General features: G+C 39.4%; 1 protein-coding gene across 10 annotated transcripts in view; it reads left to right on the top strand.

Annotated features, from left to right (window-relative positions):
• KAT6B (lysine acetyltransferase 6B) overlaps window positions 1–13,358 on the top strand; it is a 230,105-nt gene that overhangs the window by 161,597 nt on the left and 55,150 nt on the right. For all 10 annotated transcript variants that reach the window (XM_049855892.1, XM_049855890.1, XM_049855888.1 and 7 more), the window contains exons 5-6: window positions 11,361–11,476; window positions 11,697–11,778. In XM_049855892.1, the coding sequence (XP_049711849.1) occupies window positions 11,361–11,476; window positions 11,697–11,778 (198 nt within the window). The remainder of the gene's footprint in view (window positions 1–11,360; window positions 11,477–11,696; window positions 11,779–13,358) is intronic.

Raw genomic sequence — 13,358 nt, 5'->3', positions numbered from 1 at the left:
CCAGTTTTCTCATTAGAATAATGGAGATGATGGTAGCACCAACCTCTCGGGTTTTATGGAATTAAATGAGGCATCACAGGTAAATAGTCTAGCACAGGGTCTTCACAGCTATGGTAAGTATACAATAAATGCCAGCCATTGCTATTATTTGGCACGTTTGGTATTGTTGTCCCTGATTGCTGTAAGTCATTTAAAATCTTATCACCACTTACGACAGCTGCTTGGTGGTTGGATAAAGGCAATGCTTCAAATTCTGTGGAATGACAGCGTTGTGCGGTGATTCTTGCTCTAAGTGAAGGTTTAACTTGATAGGTCCTACAGGGTTCAGCCGCTTTCAGGACCTGACTAGGAGAGCGAGAGCCTTGGAAACAAAACATTTCATACCCTGCTTGAGAAATACATTCTGACAGTCTTTTTGATGGGCCTTACAGGTTCATTCGAATTCTTTTACCTGGCTGTGGTATCATGAATAGTGACAAAAGGGCATGGAAACATTATCTGTATGTTCCATTTAATAAATTTCAACCCTACAACCTCCCTGTTTTATGCTGGTGAGGTAGTGCTTCACTCATCAGTTCTGACTCTGTAGTTATCTTTTGGGTTTTCTCATGAGACTCATTCTGAATGAATTATTCTTTTGTGTAACTCACTGATAATTTAGTGGTGTTCATTTGTCTAGGGTTTACCCTTTGTGATTTTTAAGATGGTATTTTAAAAACACCCTTCACTATTTTGTTTCTTTAGTATCTATTTGTCTGGGCACCTAGACAGATTAAAAACATACTTAAATGTAGGAATTAAAGTTCCCTTTATATATTTTCCTACCTTTGGTGATACACTTACTTGAGATGACAAGGAATTCAAGATCATTATCTGCTAGATCACAACTTCAGGGCCTCCTTCACAGGGTATAAAGTGCAATTCTAAACAGTAGACCTTAGGTTTTCTGATGTAATCAACCTCCCTTCGTCTTTTCAAAGCTGAAGACCTGCCAGAAGAGAGTTTGATCTCCTTTATACTTTGAGGTCACTGAATTTTTTTTCTACCTGAAGTTTCTAAGTTTTCTTTCATTCTGTTTCAAGGTTAGCTTAGTGATGTGTTGGTATAGTGTTATATTTTGTCTTTTCAAAAATATTCTCTTGTTTTCTCTTTTAACAAATGGAGAAGCATAGATTGAAGATACTGCCCAGAAGGTTTATATAACTGGAGTCATTTTGTGAGCCTCCCTTCAGGTAGACAGAGCCAAAGACTTCAGAGTCAGCCATGTGTCACAGCAGAAATTCAAGCCTCAGGGTCGTCATGTCCGTTTGTTGGAGGTAGAGAATGGCTCACAGTGCTTCCCTGGCCTCTCACTGCAATCTGGCTCCAGGGTCGAGGTTTGCTTAATCTTCCCCTGAGTATACTGTGCCCTTCTGGACTTGGCTACTTCGGTTAAAAAAAAAACAAAAACAAACTATTGTTCCTAACTCAGGAAAATGTTTTGTAGACATTTACTTCATGATTGGATGAGTGGACTTTGTTGTTGTTTCTTTGTCTTTAAACTGAAGGATCAAAATAATGTATGGCTCATTTGAGGGAGCTTGAGAATCTTGCAATTAGAATGTTTTGTTGTGATACCTTGGTAGCTATAAGGAAAAAAGAACTTAATAGACTGGCATGGCTCAGCAGTGCCAGCTAATACTGGTGGGAATCCTGACATCACAGTCCAGTCCAGTTTCTCAAGTGGAAATAACAGGTTGGTTGGTACCCTTAGTTGACTTTGTGGACATGGTGGCTTTCTCACACTCAGAAGAGTCCATTGGTTCTAAAATTGAATTGAGATTATGTATAATGATCAAAGGGATCCCTAACATAAGATGTTTATATGAAAAAATACTTAACAGCAGTATAAAGTCAGAAAATGGAAATATAGATGGCAGCCCATAAGGAGGATCATTCTTAAATGTGTTTCCCATATGTTTCTGATGCTTTTTAGTAATCTCTATCTGAAGTACCATTTGTATGATATCACATTTAGAGTCTGCTTAGATTTCGTGTTGTTGTTAGGTGCCATTGAGTCGGTTCCGACACACAGTGACCCTGTGTACAACAGAACAAAACACTGTCCGGTCCTGCACCATCCTCACGATAGTTGTTGTGCTTGAACCCATTGTTGCAGCCACTGTGTCAGTCCATCTCGTTTACGGTCTTCCTCATTTCTGCTGACCCTGTACTCTGCCAAGCATGATGTCCTTCTCCAGGGACTGATCCCTCCTGACAACATGTCCAAAGTATGTAAGATGCAGTCTTGCCATCCTTGCTTCTAAGGAGCATTCTGGTTGTACTTCTTCTAAGACAGATTTGCTCATTCTTTTGGCAGTCCATGGTATATTCAATGTTCTTCACCAGCACCACAATTCAAAGGCGTCAGTTCTTCTTCAGTCTTCCTCATTCATTTTCCAGCTTTCATGCATACGATGCTATTGAAAATACCATGGCTTCAATCAGGCACACCTTAGTCTTCAAGGTGACATCTTTGCCTTTCAATACTTTATAAAGAGGTCTTTTATCCACCTATGAACAGCTGATATTTGACAAAGGCCCAAAGTCCATTAACTGGGAAAAGGCAGTCTCTTTATCTTTAGCACATGATGCTGGCATAACTGGCTATCCATCTGCAAAAAATGAAACAAGACCCATACCTCACATCATGCACAAAAACTAACTTAAAATGGATCAAAGACCTAAGTATGAATCTAAAATGATAAAGATCATGGAAGAAAAAATAGAGACGATGCTAGGAGCCCTAATACATGGAATAAACAGAATACAAAACATTACTAACAACGTGCAAACACCAGAAGAGAAACTAGACTACTGGGATCTCCTAAAAACTAAAAACTTACGCTCATCAAAGAGTAAAAAGACAACCTATACAGACTGGGAAAAAAAATTTGGCTGCAACAGATCTGATCAGTGTCTAAAATCTACAAGATACTGCAAAACCTCAACCACAAAAAGACAAATAACCCAATTAAAAAATGAGCAAAGGATATTAACAGGCACTTCACCAAAGAAGATATTCAGGTGACTACGAGATACAAGAGGAAATGCTCACAATCATTAGCCTTTAGAAAAATGCAAATCAAAACTACAGTGAGATATCATCTCTCCCCAACAAGGCTAGCGTTAATCCAAAACACACAAAATAATAAATGTTGGAGAGGTTGTGGAGAGACTAGAACACTTACATACTGCTGGTGGGGATGTAAGACACTTTTGAAATCAATTTGGCGCTTCCTTAAAAAGCTAGAAATAGAAGTAACATAGGATCCAGCAGTCCCACTCCTTGAAATATCTCCTAGAGAAATAAGAGCTTTCACATGAATAGATATATGTACACCCATATTCATAGCAGCACTATTCACAATAGCAAAATGATGGGAACAATCTAGGTGCCCATCATCGGATGAATGGATAAACAAATTATGGTATATTCACACAATGGAATACTGTGCAATGATAAAGAACAGCGATGAATCCATGAAACATCTCATAACATGGATGAAGCTGGAAGGCATTATGCTGAGTGAAATAAGTCACAAAAGTACAAATATTGTACGAGACTACTATTATAAGAACTCAAGACAAGGTTTAAATACAGAACAAAACATTCTTTGATGGTACAAGGGAAGGCGAGGGGTATTCACTAACTAGATAAAAAAACTAGATAGTAGGTAAGAATTAGCTTAGGTGAAGGGACAGACAATACACAATACAGGGAAGCCAGCACAACTGGACTAAACCAAAAGCTAAAAAGTTTCCTGAATACAACCAAACACTTCGAGGGACAGAGTAGCAGGGGCAGGGATCTGGGGAACCATGGTTTCAGGGGACTTCTGGGTCAGTTGGCATAACAAAGTTTATTAAGAAAATGTTCTGCATCCCACTTTGGTGAGTGGCATCTGGGGTCTTAAAAGTTAGCAAGTGGCATCTAAGATATATCAATTGATCCCAACCCACCTGGAGCAAAGGAGGATGAAGAACACCAAAGACACAAGGAAAATATCAGCCCAAGAGAAAAAAGGGCCACATAAACCAGAGACTCCGTCAGCCTGAGACCAGAAGAACTACGTGGTGCCTGGGTACCACCAATGACTGTCCTGACAGAGAACACAACGGAGTCCCTGATAGAGCAGGAGAAAAGTGGGGTGTAGAACTCAAATTCTAGTAAAAAGACCAGACTTAATGGTCTGACTGAGACTGGAGGAACCCCAAAAGACATGTCCTCTGGACTCTCTGTTAGCCCAGAACTGAAACCATTCCTGAAGCCAACTCTTCAGACAAAGATTAGATTGGACCATAAGACATAAAATGATACTCGTGAAGAGAGTGCTTCTTAGCTCAAGAAGATTCATTAGACTAAATGGGCAGCCCTGGTCCACAGGTGAGACGAGAAGGCAAAAAGGGGCAGGAGCTGGTTGAATGGACACTGAAAATCCAGGATGGAAAGGAGGAGTGTGCTGTCACATTACAGAGAGAGCGACTAGGGTCACTTAACAATGTGTGTATAAATTTTTGAATGAGGAACTAACTTGAGCTGTAAACTTTCATTTAAAGTGCAATTAAAAAAAAAGAAAACTTAAAGATTATTTCAGTGGCCAAAAAAAAAGAAAAAAATTTTTTTAAATGACTTTTGACAACTCTTGAAAAATAAATAAATAAAGAGGTCTTTTTGCAGCAGATTTGTACAATGCAGCGCATCTTACGATTTCTTGACTGCTGCTTCCATGGGTGTTGATTGTGGATCCAAGTAAGATGAAATCCTTGGCAACTTCAGTCTTTTCTCCATTTATCATGGTGTTGCTTATTGGTCCAATTGGGAGGATTTTTGTTTTCTTTAGGTTGAGGTGTCATCCATACTGAAGTCTGTGGTCTTTGATCTTCATTAGTAAGTGCTTCAAGTCCTCTTCACTTTCATCAGGCAAGATTGTGTCATCTGCAGGTTGTTAATGAGTCTTCCTCCAATCCTGATGCCCCATCCTTCTTCATATAGTCCAGCTTCTCATAACAAATTATGGATAACATTGAAAGGACCGGAATTCTCGAACACTTAATTGTGCTCATGAGGAACCTGTACATAGATCAAGAGGCAGTCATTCCAGCAGAACAAGGGGGATACTGCGTGGTTTAAAGTCAGGAAGGGTGTATGTCGGGGTTGTATCCTTTTACCATACTTATTCAACCTGTATGCTGAGCAGATAATCCAGGAAGCTAGACTAGACTTCATAGACGTGAGTGATACCTGTTTCCTTTATCATTAAGTAAAGCCAATTAGAAATTTTCTGTTTTCAGGATGTCTCAGTGCGGCAAACGGACAATATTTTAACTATTTTTTGATTGCTGTTCTTGTTAGTTGCCATCGAGTTGGCTCCAACTCATGGCAGCCTTATGTGTAACAAATTGAGATGTTGACCAGTCCTTTGCCAGTTTCGCGATCATAGGTATGTTTGAGTCCATGGTTGCTAAAAGTTATGTAAAAAAATTTTCCAGTTTCCATGTAGTGAAAATGTAAGGTGAGGTTGCATAGTGCCAGGAGCCCCAAGTATGGTGTCCCAGCCCAGTGTTCAGTTTTCCTCCTCTGCCTGCTGGCTGTGTAATTGCAGTAGATCTGTAGACAGAGGGTGGTACTGGCTGCAGCATGCATTCGCAGGGCTGTTGTGAGGATCCAGTGAGATAATTATATGAAGATTATCAGTACCTATAAAATATTAGACAAACGTGAAGGATTATTCTAACCTCTAATAACATGAGTGTGGGAATCATCAGATAGTCTACAGGTCTGTGGAAATGTCAGGACTAGGAATTGATTTTACTTGACTTTCATGGATCAGCCTACTTTGAAATTAACACTGTCATATTCTCTTTGCCTCATTAAGACCAAATTATCTTTAATTAGCTTCACATAAGTATTAGATATTATACCAAATGAAATTTTGTGTCTGCTACTCAGATTGCTGGGTGGTTAAATCTTACTTACAGATGAGTTGTGTGCCTGTGTGTTTTCAAATTAGCAAATCTAAGATAAGTGTACAGTTCAAAATTACAGCATCATTCTAAGTGGAATCTCATTGAAACTTAAAGACAGAAGAAAGGGTGCTGTGATGCAGCTGGGAGAGTTGAGAAAAATCACCTTTGTATAGTACAAGAAGCAAGAACTGTGGGGTAGACTAGCAGTCTGCCTGTAGGAGAGCTGTAGTCTTTCCTGAGTTTGTCTTTATTGTATGTTAACGCTGAACAATACTTGCCTGCCTTCTGCTCCCAAAGGGAGGTCAGGGTGCAGTAAATGAATACAGAGGGATATAAAAAAGATTGCTATTAAGGTCACTGCAAGGAAATGCCCCAGGAAAGGTGGTTAGTTAGTTGTCCTTTTTTACACTGGCTAGACACTGATTGAATAATTAGATTGGGAAAGAGACCCTTGGCTAAAAAGAAGCCTAAAGATAGACTCCAAAGAGAATAGTGGCCAGGGGAGGAGGAAGGATTGGTGAGCCCCATCACGTAAAAGCCCAAAGTAGGACTGACTATGCAAGGAAGGAAGCAGGAAGCAGGAATCTTGCTTTTGGCTTGCTATTTCACTGCAACTTCACTTGTCAGGGTTATCAGTGATCTCCATGTAACAGTCACTTTTCAGTCTATCAAAATCTGATGGATATCTTTCAATCCTCACTAAATACTCTTCTGAGCCGTATTTGGCCTTGTTGAAATTTCTTTTTCTTGGTATGTTATCTTCTGTGATACCATATTCTCCTTGTTCTTCTACTACCTTCTTGTACATCATTTGTCAGCCCCTTGTTCTCTGTTCACCCCCTTAATCTTGCCTCAGGTCTCTGTCCTTCGCCCTGCGTTTCTTACTTTGCCTCATGGCTTCTCCCAAGCTCCAGATCCTTACATCTAAATGCCTACAGAACCTGTCCACTTGGATACCCCACATGCTTCTCAAAGTTAATACCAGAAGTGGTTCATTATCCTTGCACTGTCCCCTCTCCTCTCCGTCCCCCCCGCCCCCCCCCCCCCCGCAAAAAGCCTTCTCCTCAGGAATTTTCCGTTTCAGCAAATGGCACACCATCGGCCACTCATTCAGTTTCACAAGCTGGCAATTTGAAGCCACCCTTGACTCCTCCCTCTACCTCATTCTTTCACACCAAGCGATCGCCAAAAATAGGTTGATTTACATCCGAAATATATCCATAAGGTTTGCCACACACACCACCAGTTCTGCTCAGATCTGCTATTGTAATAACCTAAGTCTAATCTTGACCCTCTTTCCCTGCATCCGTTTTCCATACTGAAGCCTAAGTTACTTTTTAAAATTGTAAACTGATCACAGAATTTTTTCAGTGCCTACCATTCACCCATAGGAAAAATCCAACTTCTTTAATATAGCCCAAGATTCTTCTGGATTGGGCTCCTGTTAACCCCATCCCCCATCCCTGTCACCTTTATGTTTACACTAGTTATATTGAACTTCTTTCCTCTCCTTGGATGTACCATGTTCCTCTCTCCCCCTGAGTCTCTGCATAGATTGTCTCCTCCCTGCCCCACCCCTCTTCTACTCCCAACTAATCCCACTCATCCTTCAGGTCTCTTCTTTAGAAAGGCCTTCTCCTGACCCCCAGCTAGATCTTCCCATAGCCCTGAGCCGCTCTCTATCATCACATGTTAATTTTAATACTTGCTGAATGTCTTTTTCCTACTGGACTACTGTATTTTTATACAAGCAATGTGCACATTGTATGTTTTTTTGTCAACTGGTTTGAACATACTATGCCAGAATTATTTTACTTAATTTCATCATTTCCACACACTATATGTGTGGGCACATTATTTATGTGGGCACATTATTTGCGAAAAATACAGTGTACTGTCTGAAAGAGTGGGAACCATGTCTGTCTTTTTCTTTATTGTGTCTTCAGTGCTCGTTAAGTATTAGTTGAAGGAAGGGACAGATGGACCGATGGTTGGTCAGAATAGCCAGTCTAAGGGGCCTAAGGTCGTTAATTGTTTTCTATAGCTGCTATAACAAATGACCACAAACTTAGTGGCTAAAACAACACAAATTTATTATTTTACAGTTCTGTTTCAGCTCAGAAGCCTGACTCGGGTCTCACCAGGTTAAATCAAGGTGTCAGCAAGGCTATGTTCTTTCTTTTCTGGAAAGTCTAGGAAAGGATCCATTTCCTTGCTCATTTGGGTTGTTGACAGAATTCAGTTCCTTGTGTTTGTAGGACTGAGATCCCTGTTTTCTTGCTGACTGTCAGGTGAAGGCCGTTCCCAGTTTATAGAAGTCATTCACATTCCTTGACTTGTGGCCTCCTTCCTCCATCTTCAAAGCCAGCAACTGCGGGCAGAATGAATTCCTTATGTGCTTTGAACCTCTCCTCTTCCTCCTTCCGTCTCTTCTCTAACCCATCCATTAAAGGTTCCCTACTTTTAAGAACTCATGTGATTAAATTGGGCCTACCCAGATAATCCAAAATAATCTTCCTATCTTGAGGCCTGTACCCTTAGTCACATCTCCAGAGTCCTTTCGCCATGTAAGATACTATATTTACAGATTATGGGAATTAGGGTATGGGCATCTTTGGGGGCATTATTCAGTCTACCAAAGAGCCCACGCTTTTTTCTCCTATGGTGCTTCCTTCAAAAACCATTTCTACTTGTTGGTGGTCCCACTGGTACTTGTTTAATTTTAAACAGTACTCTTTTGGTTTTGATAGATAAAACATACATAAGCTACGTACATATGTAATACCATGTACTTGTAATAAGACTGAATAAGTGGATGAATACATATGATGGGTTTCCAATCTGATAAATCGCAAACTACAAAAGTAAAACAGACTTCAGAAAGACAAACCGCCATGAATTGAATCAGCAGAGAGAACCAGAATTTTAGAGGGAATGTTTATGTTTATGGAATGGCTAAATGGGAGGTAAGGAACTGCCGTATCAGTAGCACTGTTCTCCTTTAATTACTGAAGATTGTATAGTAGTGTATCAAGACTCAGTTACAGTCTTTTATGTTATTTTAAAGTTGACCATGAGAAAATGAAAGAAATGGTTCTTCATCTATCAGCATCTTTTACAGAATCATAAAAATTTTGAGCTGGAAGGGATCTGTGTCCATTTCTCTTGGGCTAAATAAAGGTAAGATTGGTGCCTGAAGGAAAGATAGGCTGAAGATTTTAGAATATGATAGGGTAACTTAAAGAGTAGTAGTTGAAATATAATATTGCTTAAAGTGGGAGAAAGCAGTAAGAGAAAGAATATCCCTTGCCCTTGATTGAAAGTGGCTGAAATTCACGCATTTTGAAAACATAATTATGAAAAGTTGTGTCTTTCGTAGGGGGTATGCGAGCATAAGTAGTGAGTTGTAATGTCATGTGAATTCCTTCAGTTACTGAACATCAAGCTACAAAAGCAGATGTTAATATAGAGGGAAATTTAGTGCATGAAGTTGCGGCCATATGTGCCAGTGATACATGACTTACAGGAAGTAATAAAAGGGGAAGAAAAGAAGTAAATGGTGTACTTTTAAGCTGATGGGACCCATTTTAAGGGTGGAATTTAAATTGCTCTACTTTAAAAGTTGAGTCTCTCCCCACCCCCATTATGAGGGGGGGAACCTGATCAAAGTAGACCTCTCAGGATCTTCTTCAGAGTATACTTCTGAAAGTCGAGGAGCAAGCTTTGTCTGCTGTTCCTGAGCAGAAAGAGGTGATTGATACCGTTTGTATACATTTAAACTCCCCCTTTCCCTCTTGTATTCATCTGAAGGAGAGAAGCCCTTGTAAAAAGAATGGTGTCCGAGGTTAAATGCATCTGCCTGGGTGTCTCTCCTGCCTGAGATCTAATCCTGTGACAACATTTTATTCTCTCGACATCTTAAATACAGATGTTTAGTTGTTTTCTTTTTTTTTTTTTAACTCAGAAATCATGTGCTTTTATTAATGGTATTGATGATTGATTTTGAATGTTTTTACTTCAAAAAGCCAAATCTCCTGGTGGGTGAAATTTTATGAAGCACCTGTTAAGCTTTAGGGAGGAGAGACTTTTTGGCAACAACCCAAAATACATATTTAAACAATGAGCCTGCCAAAGTCAGGAAATTATAAAACAGTTTTGAAATTGCAGAATCTGCTTTTTTATTACCCCTTAGGTTTATTTTGCAGCTTGGTTATATATTCTTTCTACATGGGATTTACTAATGTTCTTACTGTTTAAAGACCAGATTTAGAAAAACAAAATCCAGGTTGGAGATCTCCTCAGGTTTATGTGATAAAAGGCCAGTAGAGTAGAACCTGAACTGCCTTCCAAAGAGTCTAGACTCACCCTCTCCAAAACTTTGGGAGAAATGGACCCCTGGTGGTGCAGTGGTTAAGATCTTGGCTACTAACCAAAAGGTCAGCAGTTCGAATGCACCAGCTACTCCTTGGAAACCCTGTGGGGCAGTTCTTCTCTGTCCTTTAGGGTCACCATGAGTTGGAATGAACTCCAGCAATGGGTTTGGCTTTTTGTTTTTTTGGTTACTTACTCAGTGTAGCCTGACTAGGTTCTTTCAGTGGTGATGCCTCTCAGGTCTCCAGTTTTCCCCTGTGAAATGAGCAAGACTTGGTATGTGGAGAACTGCTAGGTAAAAACTGTGCTCAAAACTGTAGAAAAGCTGAATACTCAGGAAAATGGTGGGAACTTCATGAGGGATTGCTTTTTGGAGAGCTCCATTTGATCTGAATCTTTCAACCGCATACCTCTTCCTCGGATTCACAATTACTGCTCCTCCTTCCAAAATTTAACTCAGGGAACAGGGACAAGATGGCCCAACAATGGGATATTCTTTGTATACTGTTGGATTTTCTTTTCTTTCCTCTTTTGCATTTCTAATTGTATTACCTTAACCAGCCTCCCCCCGCTCTTGTTCTAAGTTTTCTAATTTCATCATGAGCAAGAATTGCTTGAACTTCAGTACGCTCCCCACAGACTGGCAGACCAGGAAACTCTGGGTAAATAGTGGTTGATGATGCTGGCACAGGAGTGAGAACATGATCTGAACATACGCTATTTTCACGTTTCCAAAGACTTGAGATTGGAATCAGTGTACGTTTTCCAGATTTCTCTTAGGGAAACAATTTGTATCATCATTCCAGGGAACAATGGCTGAAAGAAATGTCTATGGTTGGATTCTCTGATATTTTTGTATTTTCAAGTTCCTGCAGTTCTTTGGCTGGCAGCATCAACTTTTCTATGAAATATTAGGGAAAGGAAGTTTAAAGACTCTAAAGCACCATTACCATAAAGCAATTTGCTTTTTATTCTTATAGGACACCCATCTTGTTTGAAATTTTGTCCTGAATTAACAACAAATGTAAAGGCCTTAAGGTGGCAGTGTATCGAGTGCAAGACGTGCAGTGCATGTAGAATCCAAGGCAAGAATGCAGTAAGTATGTCTCTCAGTGGTCAATCTCTAGGTAAAGAGTTAATTTGCAGTGTTAAGGATTTTCTTTTTTAAGTTTTAAATAACATGTGATGTCAGACCTCAGCAGGGATCTTGGTGTTTCTTCATTATATTCCGCTGTTGCTGATATGATAACATAAGAATTTTTGGCCTTTTACAGTTGGTTTCCGTCTCACTCAGTCTCTAATATATTATATTACAGGACAATATGCTTTTTTGTGACTCTTGTGATAGAGGATTCCATATGGAGTGCTGTGACCCACCGCTTTCCAGAATGCCAAAAGGTGAACTCTTAAACTGTATTAAAAATGCATTTTTTAAATACTTGTTAAGCTTGTCCTGATGCCTGACAGAAGTACACAGGTTCCTTAAGCATATTTTCATCTCTGCTGCCTCCCCATACTTGTGAGTTTGGCACCGGCTGAGAACATTTTTGGGGAAAATATATATAACAAAGACTCTGATCCACGCACATGGATAAAAAAGACCATGCCTCTCCCCAAACCACTCCCCTATTAAATTGTTGTTGTTGTTAGGTGCCACCAAGTTGGTTCTGACTCATAGTGACCCTATGTACTACAGAACAAAACACTGCTCCGTCCTGTGTCATCCTCACAATCGTTATGTTTGAGCCCATTTTTGCAGCTACTGTATCAGCCCATTTCGTTGAGGGTCTTCCACTTTTTCGCTGACCCTCTACAACTTTAGAGTAGGTTATAAAATTTAGAACACTCTTCGTATATTCCGTAAGACAGTGTTTGGAGGTATGAAATTAGGTATTTTTGGTGATGGTGATGATGACAACTCCATAAATCCTACAACAAGAAATCATCACGTTTTTCTTGGCTATCAGTTGGTATTTTGACTTAGAAAAGACTTAGAAAATACAAATAGGCGAAAAGGAATAAAAAGAAAAATCATTTGGAAATTCCTTCACTGCTCAGACCACACCCTTTAAAAAAGAAATGGAACATTTTATGCGTGTTTTTGTAACTTTATTTTTTCGCCTCTTAATAATGGATTGTAACTTTCCCACATCATTAAATGTTCTCCTAAACATAGTTTTTAAGGAGTATGTAGAACTCTGTGGTATAGAGCAGGAGTTCCAAACCGGGCTGTGGGCCACAGATGTGCGTTGTTGGCCCAATTATTTTTTAAAAATTTGAATTTGAGTCCTTAAGGTAGGGCGTGCCTGCTCCGATTTGCCACAGTCTCACTACCTAGCTTGCTCTAGTCACATATGTTACACCTAGGTGGTTCCTGAAGATATTTGATTTTGCAACCCCATGTTTAAATGAGCCATAATTTAACCAGTCCCCTATGGTGGACATGACAAATGTTTTCAATCCATAATTATTTCCTTAAGATAAATCCCTAGGGGAGAAGTTCCTGGATCAAAGGCTGTGTACATGAAAGGCTGTATCAGTTTGCCTACCAACTGCTAATGTATGGGAGCACCTGTTTTCTTGCACTGTGGCCAACACTCACCACTCCTATAGTTCACAGAGCCTACTTCTAAGACATATTTTTTTCATATTTTTTAAATCAGATGTATCTTTGATTCAATGAAATACAGCATTAATACTTTTTTTTTAATTTTAACCAGTTTGATAATAGAAAAAAGATATCTTTGACAATTTCTTTCTTTGAGTAGTGAGAATATTTTTTCATATGTTTATTGGCCATTTGTATATCATCTTTTGCCAAGTGCCTGCTTTTATCCATTGGTCATTTTTCTATTAGGGTTTTCACCTTTTCTTACTAATTTGCAGAAGCTCTTTATATTTTTATGTAGTCAAATCCATGAGTCTGTTTCTTTATGGCTTCAGTCTTAAATGCCAGTCATGCTTAGATTATATAAATA

This window comes from Elephas maximus, chromosome 16 (assembly GCF_024166365.1).
Source record: "Elephas maximus indicus isolate mEleMax1 chromosome 16, mEleMax1 primary haplotype, whole genome shotgun sequence".
Lineage (NCBI taxonomy): Eukaryota > Metazoa > Chordata > Mammalia > Proboscidea > Elephantidae > Elephas > Elephas maximus.
This window is presented reverse-complemented; position numbering and strand designations above follow the sequence as displayed.